General features: G+C 39.4%; 1 protein-coding gene across 1 annotated transcript in view; it reads right to left on the bottom strand.

Annotated features, from left to right (window-relative positions):
• The window catches only part of LOC131072465 (membrin-11), a 114,345-nt gene that overhangs the window by 26,786 nt on the left and 67,970 nt on the right, over positions 1-19,589 (bottom strand). The window contains exon 3 of the mRNA XM_058008632.2: positions 15,743-15,892. Coding sequence (XP_057864615.1) covers positions 15,743-15,892 — 150 coding nt within the window. The remainder of the gene's footprint in view (positions 1-15,742; positions 15,893-19,589) is intronic.

The following is a 19,589-nucleotide window of genomic DNA, read 5'->3' as shown; positions in this document are numbered from 1 at the left end:
GTTCCGAATGGCACCGAATGGTACACTGACTTCAGGGATTACATATTCCCACGGGTCCTGACGCCGCACGACCAACCGAATCTGGTCGTCGTGTCCATAGCCGAGGAGCCTAGTGGCGATTCTGACCATGAGTGTCAAAGGGAGAGGATGCTGCAGACAATGCTAGAGACTCTGATTTCAAGATGGAGGATGATGAGGATGAAGAGGATCCTTGAAGAAATGGCAGCCTGTCTTCGAAAACTTCATCTTGCTTCTTTTTGTTAAAATTAGGCTGGAGGCCTACCAATGAATTATAAAAAATACTCATAATATAATGATTTTCTTTTTGCTTAATTATGGCGTATCTCGTGACTTTCACTTTGCTTTGGGAGAGCATGAAGGAACATAACTAAATAAATAAGGCACACAAAAGCACTATTTACATTATGTACTTTTAGAGAAACACCGCTAATGAAAAGGCTTAAGGTGGAAACCGTTGACCGGGATCCTGAGAGAGTCTCCTTGCTTATCATCAAGATCAAAAGAATTGAACCCTTTGCAACCTATGATGCGGAAGGGTCCCTCCCATAACCCATCAAACATGGCATGTTGACCGGGCTTGGCCACCCTTTCGTTGTACTTCAAAACAAGGTCACCTTGTTTGAATTCTGGGTCAGAACTCTTTTTATTGTCGAACCACTTCTTGATGGTTTGCTGACGGTTCTAAAGAGACGTGAATGCAGCTTCCCTCACCTCTTCTAGTCCCATAATTTCCGTCAACCTTACGTCCATGGGACCATTCTCTGCCACTTCGATAAACTTAAGTAATTGCAAGGTTGGGATTTCCAAAGACACAGGAAACAGTGCATCTTTACCATAGACCATCTTATATGGGGAATTCTTTAAGACCTGCTTGGGCGTTATCCGGTCGGCCCATAACGCGCTCCTTAAGTGGTGATGCCACTCCCTTTTGTGCTTTGAGCCTATCCTTTTAATGAGTCTGATGAGATTCTTGTTGGTGGACTCGGCGAGTCCATTTCCTTGTGGATAGTAGTTTGAGGAGGTTTTTAGATAAATACCTTTGAGGGCAAATTGGGTGATTCGTGATCCTACGAATGCACGTGCGTTATCTGATATTATGGTCTTTGGTGGACCATATCGGCACACTAGATACTCCAGGAACATCAATATCTCGGTCTCTTACGAATTCTTCAGGGGAACAACTTCAGATCATCTGGTGAATTAGTCAGTAGCGGTTAAGATCCACTTGTGCCCAGCCGAGCTTGGGGGATTGATCATCCCTATGAAGTCGAGTTCCCATTGAGCAAAGGGTTCCTCCACCATTATAGGCCTGAGCGACATCGCTGCTTTTCTACACCTACCACTGGAATACTGGCATTCTTTGCACTCCCTCACCAAGGTGTGCACATCTTTGAACATAGAGGGCCAGAAATATCCGGCACGGGTGATCTTGATGATGGTAGTTTGTGCTGAAAAGTGACCTCCTGATGAACCATAGTGAAATTCATGTAAAATCTTGCTAGCCTGGCTTTGGCTCACGCAGCGGAGTAGGATTCCATCGAAATTTCTTTTGAAAAGTACGCCATCCACCAAGCAAAAACTGTTGTTCTGCAGTCTATAGAATCTCCTCTTTTCGAGGGGGAGGCCTTCAGGAAAACTCCCCATCTTCATGAAATGTTTCCGAGCCTCCATCCAACATGCCTCTATTGGTTTGGAGGGGACCATTACAACTTCTTTTGTGGCCATCTCGGGTTTCTCGGGATCCGAACTCCTTGGCTATGCATTCGCACAAACCTTTGCTGCGGATTATCTTGGTGGGCCTGACATCAATGTCGTACCCCAAGATTTTGGTAATCCAGTTCGCCCTCTTCTCTATGATGTCGCCTTCCACGATATATTCTCTAACTGAAGGATGAGCAACATGCACGGTAGTCTTATTACAGGCGATGAAGTGTCTAAATTTTTTAAGGCTCTTGACTATGGCCAAAGATTGCTTTTCAACGAAATTATACTTAGCCTCATATACCTTTAGAGTCTTGGAATGGAAAGCTATAGGGTGCTCACCCCCTTTTTCTGCGTCTTTCTGAGTTACGACCACAACAATGCTATAGTGGCTAGAGAAAACATACATTATGAAATCCTTAGACATATTGGGGTTGGATAGCACGAGGGCTGAGCAAGTAGCATCTTTGATTTTCTCGAAAGCCTCTTTAGCTTCGGGAGTCCATTTGAAATGTGTCTCCTTCTTAAGCATCGGGGTGATAGGCCTCACCATCCCTGCAAAGTTTGAAATAAAGCGACTAACGAAGCTAACCTTACCTAGGAAAGACTAGACCCCCTTTTTATTGACAGGAAGGGGAAGCTCTTTTATTGCCTTAACTCAATTAGGATCGATAGAGACTCCTTCCTTTGACACTATGTGCTCTAGTAGTTTTCCTTGCGGGACTCCGAAAATACATTTCTTTGGGTTCAAAGAGATCCCAAATTCTAGACACTTTTGGAACACCAGCTCAAGATGATCGAAACGATCTTCTTTGTGCTTTGAAAACACGGTTAAGTCATCCAAATATATAAGGATGATTTTTTTGATAATCTCTTTGAAGGCCAGGTCCATAGCTCTTTGAAAAGTCGCACCGGCATTCGACAACCCAAACGGCATTTTTTGATAAGTGAATGCTCCCCATTTGGTCGTGAAGGTTGTCTTATGTTGATCCTCCGGCCTCACCAATACTTGATTATAACCCGAGAAACCATCTAACATGGAGAACATCTCTGACCCTGCCACCGTGCTTAACAATTGTTCCATTGGTAGCAAAGGATAATGGTCTTTTAGAGACGCTTGATTTAAGTCCCTGAAATCCACGCAAAGCCCGGATGTCTCCATTCTTTTTCCTAACTGGCACCAGATTGGATACCCATGTACTGTGCTTGATGGGGTAAATGATTTTTGATTCTATCAGCTTTTTCAACTCCTGGGCCATAAGGGACTCAATTTTCGGATTGACAGGTCTCTGCTTCTGTCGGACCAGTTTGGCTTCATCAATAAGCTCAATGGTGTGCTGAATGATGTTGGGCTTGCACCCTTTCAAATCTTCATAGGACCATGCTAGTACACCTACATATTCATCACAATATCGGGCCAATCTTTTTCGGTCTTCTGAAGGAACCTCCTTTCCGACCTTGAGTATTCTCCCACCGCCTACCGACATTTCGGTATAGTCCCCTTTATCAGTTGTAAGCTTTCGCCTGTCATTCTTGGCATCACATTGGTCGAACAAATTTTCCAAGGTGATTAGTCCGTTAAGAAGCTTGTTGGATTTCAGCTGAATGATTTGATCCCGGTAAGCCTGTTTTACCTTAGGTTGTAGTTGATCTGCAAACTCCCCTGAGTTTTGAATGAACAAGGCGATCTGCTCATCGCTTTCAAAAACTTGCCAATGGGTGTTATTGTCAGGAATAGCTGGCCGAACAACCACACAGACTGTCTAGGAGTTGGCGAGCAGGTCCGCAACAGGGTCAAATTGTGATCCAATTGTAGCCATCTGATCAGCAACAGCATTTGTTTTTCGAGGAATTCTCTGGATATTGAAAGCATCAAAGCTTTCGATGAGATCCCATGTCCTATGACAGTAGGATCTCATACAGACATGTTTGGCGCTAGAGATTCTTTGAACCTGGTGCACAACCAGCTCAGAATCGCCCAGAACTTTCAATTGCTTTATGCCCATCCTCTCTGTGAAGCTCAAGCCTTGGATCAGTCCTTCATAATCTGCTTCATTGTTAGAGCATGCAAATTGTAGACAAAAAGACTTCAGGATCCATTCACCCGAATGTGAAGTGAGGAAAATCCTAGCCCCTGAACCTACTTTGCATCTTGCACCATCAAAGTGTAGGGTCCAGAGTGCAGAAGACAACTCTTCTTCAGTCAATGGTTTTTTGGTAAGTTTCAGAATGACCTGGTTTTCGTCAAAAATACAGTAAGTACCTAGACCTGTGGCATGGTAGTTGGAGTATGGGTCAGAGTCTATGAATTCATTGAGAAAAAACTCCTGATTGGGTAGAATATCCCCAATCACTTCCTCATCCTCCAAAAGCTCTACGGTTTTCCTTTCCTCGTTGGAGATAGAGGTGTGAGTGGATTCAAAATTGAACATGGCTTGATCTGCTACGTGTTCAACGTGGAGGGGCTCTGAAAGGATTTTGAGTTTGGCACCACGTTGAGTTCGAAGGATAAGGTGGGACCAATCTAAGGACAAGTAACCTCCTATTTTGGCAGTAAAATCTCGGGAAAGGTAGAGCCCAAAAACAGGCAGGATGTTGATAACTACCACTTCTTGAGGCACGGTAACACTAGGACACGCGAACAATGTCAGCGGAAGGTTCTTGATAAGACCCACGGTCTGGACTTTATTTCCGTCTAACTGCATAACACCCCTATTTAAAGGCTCGTACTTGATATTCAAAACCTCAACGATTTGCTTAGGCATGACGGTGGTGCTAGCACCAGAATCTATCATAGAATTGTGCAAAAGTTTATCCCCAACTATGAGAGTCAAATAGAAAGGATTTGGTTTGGGCTTACCTTCCGTTTGAGATTTAGGAGGCGTGGCTTCATTTGTCAACACGGTTGGTGAGCATGATCTGTCCGCGGAGGGCTGAAACCTTTCTTCACTGATTTGCGGAGCTTTAGCGGCATTTCTGATTGCATTTTTCCCCATCTCGGACAGGGCTCAGCCGATTCTTTTGTTCTGGGATACCAAGGAGATCCCATAAAGAGATGTTGGTCGGGGGCTTTCTTTAGCTGTTCCACCACGTCCAGTATTGTCGGCACCGACGCCTTTGGCTCTCTTGGCTTATAGGGGATAAACTCCTTTCTTGGGTAGGTGATAGCAACTGTGGGTTGTTCAAGAGCTTTATCTGCGGCCACTCTCCCCGGTGTGTTTATATTCTCCCCAGTGAAGTGCCTTTTCGAGCGGAGGTTATAATCTGATTGCACTTGGGGAGCCCCCAAGTTTGATGTGGCTGCATCGTTGGTGAGCACGGCATCTTCGTCCTCCATCCAAGAGAATAGTGCGTGGTCCGGAGCTATCTCCGCCTCTTGTTGTATTGACATACCCTACATCTAGGCAATGAGAGATGCATTATCCATGCCTAGTGATGCGTAAACCGAATCATCTGGTACCACGCCTAGGCTCCGTTGCTCTGCAATTTTTTGTTGCAAATTGCCTCTCGGACAATTTCTTGGAGCGTGGGCATTGTTACACAAAAAACACCAAGAATTAGTATCGTCCGCTAGATTATTTTGCCCCACTATCAACTCCTTACCGTTGTTAGGGTAGACAATCTGCAAAGGATTGGGTACCAGAACTATTTGGCCACTTGGCTGGCTTGGGGGAGTTCGGTTGTTTGCATACTGGTTCTGCTGATATGCAGGTCTATTCCCTTGGAAATTTTGTTGGAAAGGGGCTCTAGCAGGTGGGATTTGAGACCTTTTCAGATTGATGATCTCGTTTGAGAAGGTTCTCAACAAATTTTTCATATCGCTGACCTCCGCGGCCAAAGATGATTGTGGAGGTGAATATGCTTGTTGAGGACCGGGGTACATGTACATAGATTGAGGAGCGGATGTGTTGGGCACAACCTCTTCAGAGGCCTGATTTGATAGCTCGAGGAAGACCGGCATGAGTGGTTGTGGCGCAAGCTTCGCAGCATCGATCAGATTATTTTCTGCTTGGACTACTATTTCAAACGCCTACGGGAGGGTATTGCCCCCTAGAGATTGAATCATTACTGATATGTTGGAGTTGAAGGCTTTCGTATAAAAGACGAACGCCATATCTGCAAGAGGGCGGGCGGACACCGGTATTCTTTGCCAGGTCCTCTGGAATCTTAAGTTGAATTCCATCACTGCTTCCTGAGGGGCTCTTTTTATCATAATCAATTGGTGCATCAAAGATGACCTATCGGCCTTGTCGGAGAATCTCTGAAAGAAGCGGTCGCCCAGCTGATCCCAGTCCGCTATAGTATTTAGACCCAAGGATCTGTACCAATCTAGAGCTCTTCCTTTAAAAGATGCCACGAGCAATCTCAAGGCTACATTTTGCTCGGTGATACCATGGACAGTGCAGACATTGGCTATATCTTGTAGATGTTCCCCAGGGGTCTTGTGACATTCTCTGAAAAATTTAGGGACGGCCTTTAGTGCGACAGAGGGGATCGGTCCCCAAACTACAGGTGGAGTGGGGGGAATGAGAGGGCTTCCGTTATTCCATGTCACAAAATTTCTAGGAGGAACCTACGCCATTATCGTAGGAGCGGCTACAGGGAAGATAGGTAAGCTCTGAAAAGAAGAGCATGCAGCCAAATGGACGTTTACCAGGGGTGGAAGGAGTAAACTGGGATTTAGGGTTGTTTGACTCCTGGTAACGAGCCTGTGACTTATAAACTAGCTTAAGCTTATTCAAAATTTGAAAAGTCCCACCGGGCGTGCCAGAAAAAGAACTGTTGACTCTAAATTTTACCTTAAATGTGAACAACCTTACGGGAAATTCAGTGATGGGGGACCTATTGCGCAAAACTCACTGAATGACCTACGGGTTTAAGAAGTCGACTCTTCATTATAATTGGGGAGGAAAAGGGAAGGAGGAAACTTAAAGCAAAATGGTCTATACTATTTAGGCAATGCGCCAGAACATTTTGGAAAAGCATTAACAACATATAAAACCTGGAAACATCTGGTTTTAAAGCCCATTCAACAATCTACCTGCCCAGACCCATTCAAGAGAATAATCCAACATAACACTCATTCAACATAAGATGATATTAACCATTCATTCAACAGATAACAAGTCTCAAAACATAGTTTAATCCGCGAAGTCTCACAGCAAATATCACAGAAGTTATTGAACTTGAAAACAGCACAGAAGTCAATATATATTGTTTCAAATAAAACCATCACATAGGCCGTAGGCACAATATGATTTGTCTATCATTCACTAAATTAAATCAACATAAAGGCTTCTTCAAATGAGCCAAAAGTCTAAAAACTCTCTGAAAGTCTGAACCCCTAAAACAAGGAAAACATAAGCATAAATAGAGCCCTCGGCTCAGCTAACAACTCGCGGCATCAGCAACCGCATCTAGCCAGAAAACCTATCGTGGCACCCTGCGAGATCATACCAACAAAATCACCCCCGAAGTTGTTATTTCCACCATATCGTGGCGATCTCCATACCTGCTCAACAAGAAAATCTTGACGCGAACCGCATCCTGACTCACGAACCACCATGGAAGACACACGGCAGCTCTGAGGACATCTGAAAAAGAGTGCAGAAACAGAAACAAATCGGGTAGCGCGGAGGCACCAAGTGTCCTTATCCTCGCACGATGAATGGTGGGGCCGAGAGGAATGCCATGTCATAAAAACTCGAGCCACTTGGCAACTCCGCATTCCTCCAAACTCCAAATGGAAAAAGCAAGTGATCAGAAACTACGCCGAGACGACATCTGACTCGGGTGTTTTGTACGAGGAGCATAGCTAGAAAATCAAAAAGAATGGGCGCCACCCGATCAAAAATGCCGCCTACGGACTACTCCGAAATAATGTTAACAGTACCCTCCAAGTAAAAGGCCACTTAAATTTGAGGACCTGAGTAAGTTTTATGGACAACTTGTCCACGGGCTTGAGCAAACTGACCCAATACAAGCTGTAGATTTACTATCAATGCAGCTAGGTTCACTAAAGCTCATGTAGAGAAATTGGTCAAAGGAAGTAATCAGGTGAAACAAGAAAATGAATACTTGGGGCAGGAAAATGCAAAGCTAAGGGAAAGAATAGGTTCTTCCTCAAGTTTTGTTCAATTATCAATAATGCAAACTGCATCGGAATTTGAGACGTAATTGATTGAGGTATCCACTAAGAGAACATAGTGGAAAAGAGACTTAGAAAAGTCCAAGGAAAAGTAAAAACAATTGATCATGGAATTAAAGGCCACCAAGTTTACAATGGCTACTGGGTTGCTAAATAAATGGTTTAAAAGAATTCTTAAGCATGTTGATAAGTTTTGGTCAATATTCACTGCAACCCACAAGGCTTTTGGTGAGCATAGGAGATTGGAAGGAAGGTTGTGATGCATGAAAAAAGAATTGGAGTCAAGGATGAAGCCATCAAGTGTTTTATGTATCTTGAGGAAAAATAAAAACAGTTATGATAAAGAAGCATTTGATAAGATCATGGAAATCAATGGCAATAGTATTGAGTTTAATGACTATCTGGATGAGGGAGCATAAGAGATTTCATGACAAGCTTTTCAAAGAGCTCAAGAGGTATGATCAAATGAAAGACACCCCTATTCCCTCCTTTTTCAAGAATATTGATGGACAAATAAAAGATAGAGAAGAATGGAAGAGAGAAATCATATAAATGTTACCACAAGCTACCAGTGTTGTTAATAGTGATGAAGAAAGGGTTATAGATAACACAAGTGATCGATTGAATAAAATATATTCACTTGAATATGGGATGGATCACATCAACATTGTGAATATCACTTATGCTAGTCAAGACCAAATTAATCATTTTTCTCAACTCCATTTGTTTATCAGTTGTTATATGTGATTGCAAGGAATGGAAAATGCCATTGAATTTATACCTTGCAAAATATAGAACCTTGCCAAACCCAGAGGTTGCAAGTGTCTATGGAGCATCAATGAAGTCGGAGTATTTTCAATTTGGCATTCTTATCACTTTTCTCTATTTTTCAGATTTAGATTCTCTATGCTTCATTTCATGTTGTTAATTGTTACCCAAAAGCACTCCTCCTTCAACCACGAAGGGAAAAGATAAAGTTGAAGAATTATGTCACACTTCAGTTATCAGAGATGAGACCTTGCCAGATTAACCAGATCATGAGTACTCCAATGATTATTAATAGAAACTGAGTGTACAAAATCTGTATATTAATGAACCATCAACAGATTTTAGTGCCTTGGTTTCCAACTATTCACTGCCACCTGCCGACTTGATTCCTTGTAATATTCTCTTGAAAATTTTCAGTTCGAAGATCCTCCACATCATCTGAGCAGTTAAAGAGAGAATGAATCATCAACAAAGTTTGTGCCTCAAAACCTCAAAGTGATTCTCCTCCAACCAATTTCAGTTAGTGATGGCATAGCATCGGCCTTGGGATTTGTACTCTTCATGCGTTTATGAATTTCTTCTTTGGTTTCTTCAAGCAGTGCTTCTATTTTTGTTTGTCATGGCCAGCAAAGATACCTTTGGATATATTCTTCTTTTGTAAATGTTTGTCAAATGAAAAAGTGGCATGTGTTCAATGATCTAAAGCTTATTTTGCTCCCTTGTTTCTATAAAAGGGAATTCAAGATCATTTGCACTAGTTCTGAAATTTTGATGTAAGCGGGTAGACATAGTTGATGTTTAGCTTTGAGCCTTAGAAAATAGTTGCAAAAATTAGTGTGCTTATGTGATAGCTTTAGTCATTTTGAATAGATGGATATACTACAAAGTTGTCTCCAAATTGTATTCACATTTCTCATATGAATCAATATATCAAGCATATATTGATTTGTCGTTTCAATTTCTTTGTTACTGTTTAATGTGTTCATGGGTTTCTTTTAATGAAAGAATTAAATTTTGTCAACACATTATTGTGGTTTTGTGAAAACAATTAGGATCGGTAAGTAGAATTTTGTGGATGAAAATGCAAATACATTTATGTAATGCATAAATGTAAAGGGTCAAATGATTTGAGTTAAGGCTATTGTGTGGGTATGTTGCTAATTTGCATTTGGACTCAATTTCCCAAGAATCTAGGCACCGATCATGTTTAGAAGTTGATTTCATGTTCATAAACATTCAAAATCAAAATACCTTATAATTTTCTGCTTGTATGAGTAAGTTTAGCTAAGAACTTGTTTCCAATTGCTGAAAAAATGTTGATAAACCAAAAATGTAACCAGATTTGAAGTTGATCAAACTTTCCTTAGTATATTTTCGTTGGAAGTTATCTGCTATAAAAAAACAATGTTTGTGCATAACTAGAATTAGATTTTAAGGCATTGTATAGGGAGACCCACCTTGGTTCTACAAAGCCTAAAGTGCAGAGGATGCCAACATATAGTTGAATCCCTCTCATTGGCCACTACCCTTAGAACCTCTAGATTGAAAGATTTGTCAATTCATAGGTGTTCTGGGACAATCAGTTAGAATAACCAATATGTTTATTTCCTTTCCTGGTTTCCCTTTGCATTTAATCATTTTTTGCATTTGCTTGTTGTGAAATGTTTGTGATTTACCTATATGATTAATTTTGAAGTTGAATATTTTAATTATCATAATGGAATGATCTTATGCATTTAATATTGTGATATTTCAAAATGTGTCTAAAATTGTAAGATTGTTTAGACTTTATGCCTTGGCCAAACTAATTAGATATATGTGTGTTGTAACGTATTCACGCATCGCCCCATTGCAAATGGGGACCCCTACTTTTTTTGCTTTCTGGGGTTTGCTTTCTAGGTTTTTAGGGTTTTGTCTATTAGCCTTTGCATTTTGAGTGTTGACAAAGGAATCACTAGGATGGCAGGCTCTGCTTGAGTCAAGGGGAGTCAGCAGGTGCTCCAGGTTAGGGTTTCTTTGAAAGTCTCCCTTAGGCCTAGTTTTGCTCTTGTTGCTAATAGTGTCTTGTTTGAGTTTCAGGAGGTCAATGAAGCTTGGTGAGTGAATATCATCTTTGAAGATCTGATTTAGGTCAAATTGGTGAGTGATGAAGTCTGGAATGTCATCCTGATCTTCAAATGTCCTGAAATTTGGCTAAGTCTGGAATGTCATCCTGATCCTGAAATTTGACTAAGTCTGGAAAATTGAAGAATCCTCCAAAAACTAGATTTTGCATTATAACTCCTGGAGGTCCGAAACCACTCTCAAACATCCTGACAGTATATATGGAATATAACTTAAAGTATAAGTTTCTTATACTTAAATGTTATATTCCATATATGAATCCTGACGGAGAGACCAAAATGTCAAATTTCGCTCCTGACCCTTCCAAAAGGGTCCAAAGCGAATTTCAATTTCGCTCCTGACCCTTCCAAAGGGTCCAGAGCGAATTCCTCTATAGGACATTCTACTTTGATCCAAACTTAGAACTAACTCATTCCCAGGCATTGTTGAGGGCAAAACAGTTATTTGGAGTGAAGAAATATGAAAATGAAGTCAGGATTTGAGCATAAGGAGGAATTTCGCTCCTGACCCTTCCAAAGGGTCCAGAGCGAAATTCATATGAGACCCTTTTTTCTTCACAAAACCTTGAAGTGAATGCTAACTTGGATTGGAGGATGATCAGGAGAGGCCTAATAAGTTATATCCAAGCTAAAGAAGGGAGGAAAAAGGTGAAAATGAGCCTAAAATGAGAATTTCACTCTTGACCCTTCCAAAGGGTCCAGAGCGAAATTCACTTTTCCTCTATTTTGCTCTTTGATATGGCCAAGTTTTGGATTTTTGAGGCATGGTTGAGGAGACTTTGATGCATATTTGCCTTTGAGAAGAGGTTTGAGGCGATGAAGTGGTAGAAATCAACCCAAAAGGAGAATTTCGCTCCTGACCCTTCCAAAGGGTCCAGAGCGAAATTCCCTATAGGTCCTGTCCTTGGCCTAGGTCCAGAGCAAAATTCCTCAAACCACCTATTTTCTCCTTGTGTGAAGCCAAAACATTGATTCCTATGGCATGGTTGACGGTGGAGTAATGTATTTTTGCCTTGTAAGATGAATTGAAGTGAAGGAAATGAAGGATCAAGTCTAAAACTTGAATTTCACTCCTGACCCTTCCAAAGGGTCCAGAGCGAAATTCTCAATTCCACCTAATTTGCCCATGATGAAGGTCAAGTTGTGAATTCCTAAGCTTTGGTGGAGAGAAGGCTACCATGTGCTTGTCTTAGGGGGCATTTTGGAGTAGAAAAATGATAGAATTTGAGACTAATCAAGAATTTCACTCCTGACCCTTCCAAAGGGTCCAGAGCGAATTCCTTAAAAACTCTATTTTGCTCCAATTTTGCATCAAACCTAGTGTTGATTGAGATTAAGGGCATCCTTAGGCATGCCTTTGAGCAAGTATGGTCACCAAATGAAAAGAATTTGAGCCAAGAATGCAAATTTCGCTCCTGACCCTTCCAAAGGGTCCAAAGCGAAATTCTAAATAGGTCTTGTCCTTGGCCTAGATCCAAAGCGAAATCCTCTTTTGGTCTTTTTGAGGGTCAAATCAATGATATCTTCATGAGAAAGCAATTCAGAGGTCAAGAGAAGTTCAAGGCAAGGAGATGGTGAAATTTGAGCTAAAATGCAAATTTCGCTCCTGACCCTTCCAAAGGGTCCAGAGCAAAAATTTTATAGGGCCTATCCCTGGGAAAGATTTTGAGCAAGCTTCATTTTGATGTCTTCTTGTTGATGTTTTAAGGTAGAAAATGCTATGTTGAATGAATTTATTATGTGTCCTTAATCACCTTTTGGTTTGTTTTGCAGATGTAAGAAGATCAAGACAAGGACGACTTGTTCTAGTCCATCATCATCAAGGACATTCCAAAGGCATAAAGGTGGACTACATGTGTTCTAGGAGTTGCCAGCTACCTCCAAAACCTTCACTTCGCCACACTAAGGAACCACAAGATGACAAAGAAAGGCTTCGCCAGCACTTCAAGGCAAGGTATGCTACCGGAGAAAGAAGACTTGACAGTAAGGAAGCCTCATCAAGCACATAGAGAATCAAGGAATACATCATTCATCAAATTGAAACAGAAAAGAGATCAACTAAGACACAGACGTCAGACAAGGTGGCATCCCAATCACTTTTCCTCCAGTCGGATTGGTCCACCTCAGCATGTCTAGATTCAATGTACCTGACTCATCGGAGGCGGCACAAACTTCGGTGTACCTACCCTTGCTTCCTATTGGTCCACACTCCTGGAATGTAATTTTCTCATTGGCTAAGGAAGTTTGTTATAACAAACCCTAATTAGGGTTTCGATCTTGTACCCCTAGCCATTGATTCTAAGTCCATCAGAGTCGTCAATCTGTAAAGGACTCTCTATATAAAGCCCTGGGTCCTCATTTGTAAAGGTTAATAGTTAATAGTTAGAGAATAGGAAACAGTTAGAGAGAATAGTCAATAATTCGTAGCATTTTAGAGTAGAGTAGAAAGAGAAGGCAAACGTTGTTGCCAAGACATTGTTGCAAAAGACTTGTAAACTTCATTGAAGAAATGGTGAATTCTATGTGTCGATTCAACAATTTGCATGGTCTCTATACTTCTCAAATTTGATTTCATGTTATTAGATGAGTGGAAGAAATGTGTATGATCGATGGTGAAATTTGTATATCCATACTACTAGCAGTTTGTTGATTGCAAACTTGCCTTGTGTAGTCAACTGGAATCATTCAACTTAAGCTTAACTTCAATTATTGCTTCTTCATTGATATGCATCAACCTGACGGTATCTATGCTTGTAGCGGTGATCTAAACATCATAAAGCCATCCTTAGAAGATCGCACTAACCTTGTGGAGATGATCCTAGCATGTCAAAGCAAGACTTAGTTAGAGTTTCATCAAAGGTCATCCATTGCTCTTACATTCTTAGTGTTAGAAATAGAACTCGTTTCAACCCTTATCCTTTTTTCCTTTTTCAAAATCAAGGGCCAGTGAAATTCCATGTTCCAGTAATATCCAAAGCAAATCAGACACTCAGGTCATCGAGTGTAAGTTCCCTTGTGATTCCAGCAAAATCACATCATACCGCGAGAAGCTTATCCACACGTAGAGACCCTACATACAAGAACCTTGGAGTTACTCTGATTGATCCTTCAGCAAGATCTTCAGCAGTCAGGAAACTTTGTTCAAGAGAGGATAAGATACCTTGGTATTTTATTCTGTGTTCACATGTGCATGAAAAACACATCAACAATGTGTTAGTTCATTTGGGAGAGAATTAACTTGTATAGTAATATTGGCATTTTTCCTAAGATTGTTTTCTTATTTGGGAAAATATCTTCAGAGAAAAGTATCTAATATGAAATTATCTATTGGAAATTACTACTTGTGAGTTATTTGTTAGTGGGAAACGAAAAGAAAAGTCTAATAACAGTTTAGGGATTTTTGAAAGTTAGAAAGGAAAGAAAGAGCTCATTTTATCATTTTCTTTTCCTTTTGCTTGAAAATTCTCCCCCTCGCTTTGGATTGTACTTGATTTGGAAGTGGCTTTGGGATAGCTTGTAAATTGCTGCACAATCGAAGAAGAAAGATTTGGGATCGTTTGTCTATTGTGTGGGTGGAAGCAAATAGAATATCTTCAAGAATCGTGTTTAAAATTGCATTCAATATTAAGGTATTCATCTATTTAGAATTGGAATTATGTGTATTGTTTGTGCACTCTACCATGCCCACCTTATGTGGATAGCATATGTTAATCTCTTCTTAGGGTTCAATGGAAATTTGGATCTAGAGTAGATCTAATTCATTGATTTTATATCACGTTATTTCATTTTCTGAAAAATCCATTTTGCAAACATTATGTTGGCACAATTTCTCTTATTTCTTATGTGATGCAAAAAGAGTGATGTTGAGCATAGTAGGATCATAAGAGTATAATTGGTTTGTAGACATTTTGAGATTTTATTTTTAGAAAATTCCTATGTTACTCCGAGTTTCCGAGACGGGGACGGCAGGGGACAGGGGTATGCGTTTCTGGGACGGTGATTTTTTTTGCCAATTTTGGGGACAGCTATATAAAATAAGGAAATTTAAAATATTCATATGAAAACATGGCACATATACATTATAGAACCTTAAAATATAAGAACTAGCAGAGTTCTTATGCCAAATTTGTGTTAAATTGAGAGTCCGTCAAATTGCTTATAGAATTCATTTTCAAAATTCACGACTGATATCGAATCGAGGGGATGTATTTGTGATGGATGCAATTTCCAAGGTTTTGAATGACGTATTTACTGTTCTGAATCACTCCAATGGGTTTTAAATGGGGTATTCATTGTTCTAGATTGCTCCCATGGATTTCAAATGAAATAGATTGTGAAAAACTCAAAAAAAATTATTCGAAAATGCATTTTTAAAATATATTTTAATAAAAACCTTCAACCTTTTTTCCGTACAAATTTGGAGCAAACTTAAATGATTTTTTAAGATTTTCATGAAGTTTGCCAGATTTTGAATTTTTTCCTTAAAATTCAGAAAACCCTGTGACTAAGAGTAAAACCTAAACTTTGCAGTAAAGATCACTAAAATAACTTACTGTGGTTGCAGTAAAAAGAATTGCATTTTAATTTTTTTAGGTTTGAACATTAATGGTCCTTTGATAGTGCTATAATATTCAACTAGTCCATTTGTTAGTATCATTCATAACAGAAACAAATCTGTTGTTGCTAAGTTCATCTATAGAAGTATAGCTAGACTGTTATTGCCATGAGATATAAGAGATAACCTGTGGTAGCTGTAATTATAACTCTCACTTGTCCATTGCCATGAGTACAGAGCAAACAGAATGCAATACATAATCCTATTCTAGAGTATGCTGATCAAAAAGAGTGAACATTATCCTATGCTAAGAGTGCAAGACTTTACATACAAAGTACTTAATCACCCAAGTAAAGCAGGTCGTTAACTTTCCTATAAAGACAGAGTCCACTAGAAATTTTCAAAAATAAATACACTACGAATTACCTTCAAGCGGTCTCTTTGTTCCGCATACTTAGATAGAACAGCTATCCCTGTAGAATATGCTTCATCAAGCATGGATGATGAATTTTGAGCCGATTGCATGGCTTGTGCTTCCTCATCAAAAATTTGCAATACATGAGCAGAGTCCCCATTCTACTAAACAGATGAAGCACTATATCAGAATATATAAAATCTGACTTAGAAGGGGAAAATTATCAGATGTATTCAATGCCAAAGTCTATCCGTCTATATTATTTCTTTCTAGATATTCATTCATATTATCTAGAATTTACAAATGGGTCAGTCAAATCAATTTAATGCATGAAAGTGTGTATGGAATGAATGGGGAATGTAAGATAGAATTAAGTTTTTCTTATTACAGGAGTGAAAATGTGTTCAAGAATCTTCTCCCTTTGCCGCAATTAAAAGGCAACAAGGTCATTGCATTAATTTTGCATGGTATTTTACAAATCTACCTTGAACATATTCAAAAAACCTTTCCTACCGGACTAGATTAGATCAAATCAGTAGCCTGGGAAGTAGTTAAATGGATAAGTATGACAATAGGCCTACTTTAAGATTCTATATTTCAATATTAATACACGAGATCAATAATATTCAAAAGGAAGTAAAATATGAAAAGAAATGAATATTAGATGGAGCAACAGTCAACAATGAAAAAGAAAAGTATTTCCAGTCACTTCAAAGTTTAAACCCAATCACCATGACATTTAGTAAAAGTTTAGAAATCAATCAAACAGGGTTGTTCTGCACCTGCTGCATGCAACCTCCCCATTGGATTTATGCATAATCCTCCACATTCTGTGCTCACAAAATCTGTACTATTCCATGTTTATATAATTTCCATATTTTCACAATTCTATGAACCTCAAAAACCTAGATAAACCTGGTTAAAACTACATCAGTAGGTTTCATGTCACTGTTAAGTTGTTAACCCAAAGAGGATCATGCTGCTAGGCCTCTGAACCATAAAATTAATCATAGCTGCCAAGAGCAAATGTAAATCTCTGGGTAAGAATCATTTTTACTAACAACCAACCATATCAGCCATGGTGAGAAGCTTCGTTGGTATGACTGTCTGATTACATTGGTTACACCATTAAGGATTGTGACAACAAAATACAAAATATCGTTCTAACATGTATGCCCATCAGAATAGTGGCATACCATTCAGGTCTTCCATGGAGATGATCTGTTGGGTATTTCTTTCCATTGCTATTTTTAATGATTTTAAGCATTTTTTTCATTTATCAAAAATTAACGTGTTCAAATTCAGTCCAAAACAGTTCAGCTGACCTGAAAAGCTCAGATTCTGATCGAATCTGCAGCAAGTGCTGCTAAACCTGCTAACTATAATCTCAAGCCAGAAAGCTGAATCTCAGACAGAAACAGAACTTTTCCCAAAACTTCTCAAGCAGCACACAAGAATAACTCTTATATTTTTTAAGATTCTCAAATGATCTAGGCATACAAGGATGGCCACACAAATGCCTTAAGGAAGACTTAACTCTTATCTTTTTCACTGTACATCTTCTAACCTATTGTTTCATCCTCAAACTATAGGATTAAAACAAAGCCAATGACATGCCCTTTTTTGTTAATTTTGTGTTTCATTTTTTACTAGGCCATAGGGGATGACTAACCGTCCCCTTCCATTCCCTAAAAAAAGAACATCCCAAAGATGTTTCCTAGAGTTTATGCAAAGAGACAATTGGAGGAGCATTCAATACAAAGTTCCCAGACTTGGACTCGGCAAGGCTGACTCAGCTCGGACTCGGCAATGACTCGGCAAAATAAGAAAACACTTGAAATTTCGAGATTTTTAACGATTTAAAACTTGTTTCATACACCCATTATTGAATTAAGCTTAAAGACACTTAACATCATCAAATAGAAGCTAATTTGATCACATACATAAACATACATCCATCATATGCATAGAAATGTAAATTGTAGCTGAAGGAATTAGAAAACATAGATATATAGAGTTATAAATGTTGTCCAATGTATATAAAATCCATGACTTCAAATGTTCCCAAACATATATGTAACTGTAAAGTGTAAACAAAAACAAGTCTATGGCTCAGGCTTTGGCTCAGCCTCGTCTATCTGCCTCCTAGAAAGGCGTCTAAGGTAGGTCCTGGATGACTGAGTAGCCATAGTCTCTGCCTATGATGTGCCAGTCTGAGTAGCCATAGGTGTTGTGTCTGATCGTGCTCTATCCTCCTCCTCTGCCATAGCCACAACCTCAACCTCTGTGTCTTCCTGGCCAATCCCTTTTAGGGTTATAAGAAAGGGAAATGGCAAAAGAAATCATTAAGAAATGTTATGTTTTTTTTTGTTTTTTTTACTGCACTTTTTTAAGTGACGTCGGCCAGGTCACGACCCTCAGACTCGGCGAGTCAGGGAGTGACTTGCTGACTTGACGAGTCGGGCGAGTCAAGCCCCTTGACCCATCCAAGCCCGGGTCAGGGTCACCGTGACCCGGCAGGGGTCACCCGGCCCACTGACTCGCGTGACTCGCCGCGAGTCACGAAACTCTGATTCAACACATCCCCAAAGACCTGAAAGGTACCCTATAGTGTATAGGGTCTAAAAATGTCGGGGACACATCCCTGAGGTACATAGTTAATTTCTTAAAAAAACTCAATACATAAAATAATTGGAAGAATTGCAAACACACCACTCTTCTACACGATTCTCAAACTCAATTTAGAAATACACAATCTACACCTTTCTTAACTTAAAGACTTTCTAATAGAACTCTCTTGCAAGCTTCAGAAACTCACTTCCTTTCAAGATTTCCTCTATTGGCAACTTCACTCTTCCGAATTCCAAAAATCCCTCTCTCTACTTCTAGACCAAGTATTTATCTTCATAGATCTTGTCTATCACGAGAGGAAAAAATAATTGATGCAAAAGATGAAAAGATTCACCTTCCAATAGCTACAAGATTTTAGATGCTGAAATGAAACATCCCAAAATATACAACTATTGATAGATGAAATGAACAATTCTAATTTGGCATCTTGACAGGTGTCCAAGCATCAATATGCAACACATGACATACTCTTACAACTAGAAACGACCATTCTAAATTGCTCATTAAATGGTTCTTATGAGGAGTAGTAGTTAAGAACACATCATGATTATCAGCTTGACAAATGTCGATCCCTCAAACCAATGCTTTGAACATGGTGTTGCTACCACTATATATCAACATAGTCATTATATCAACCATCTAATGTCTTCTAGGTTGAATCATAACTTGAATCTACAAAAGTAATATTTTTCTATAACATATATAGACCCACATGTTATCTCATGCACTTTACCACAAAATTGTTTGCATAAAGATGTCACCATAGTGACACCTCAAAATCATCTCCCTAGGCATCTTAACAACTTCCACATGATGTCATAGCTTGTAATGTCCCTACTAGTTAGAGATCATTAACCTGCAAAACAGATTGTTAGAACACAACAAACATATATATATATATATATATATATATATATATATATATATATATATATATATATATATATATATATATATATATATATATATATATAAATAAGTAATCTAATTTGCAATCTAACTTTAATACTTAATCAACATAATCATAATTTTTATCTAATAAAAAGGATACAAATGTCATACGAAAGTATGTCCTTAGGCGGCTGTGAAGCTCGCCCTCTTGGTACCCCTTGGTCCCAAGCCCTCCAGGAAACGAAAATGAGTTTGAATCCTATCCTCTTACACCCAAGCCATCCAAGGAAGACCCTTGTCTATTCCTTGCCTTAGGTGATGCCTCCATCATCCAAG

Source organism: Cryptomeria japonica, chromosome 6, assembly GCF_030272615.1.
Source record: "Cryptomeria japonica chromosome 6, Sugi_1.0, whole genome shotgun sequence".
NCBI classification, from domain to species: domain Eukaryota; kingdom Viridiplantae; phylum Streptophyta; class Pinopsida; order Cupressales; family Cupressaceae; genus Cryptomeria; species Cryptomeria japonica.
The sequence above is the reverse complement of the archived record's forward strand: the minus strand, read 5'-3'. Positions and strand labels throughout refer to the sequence as shown.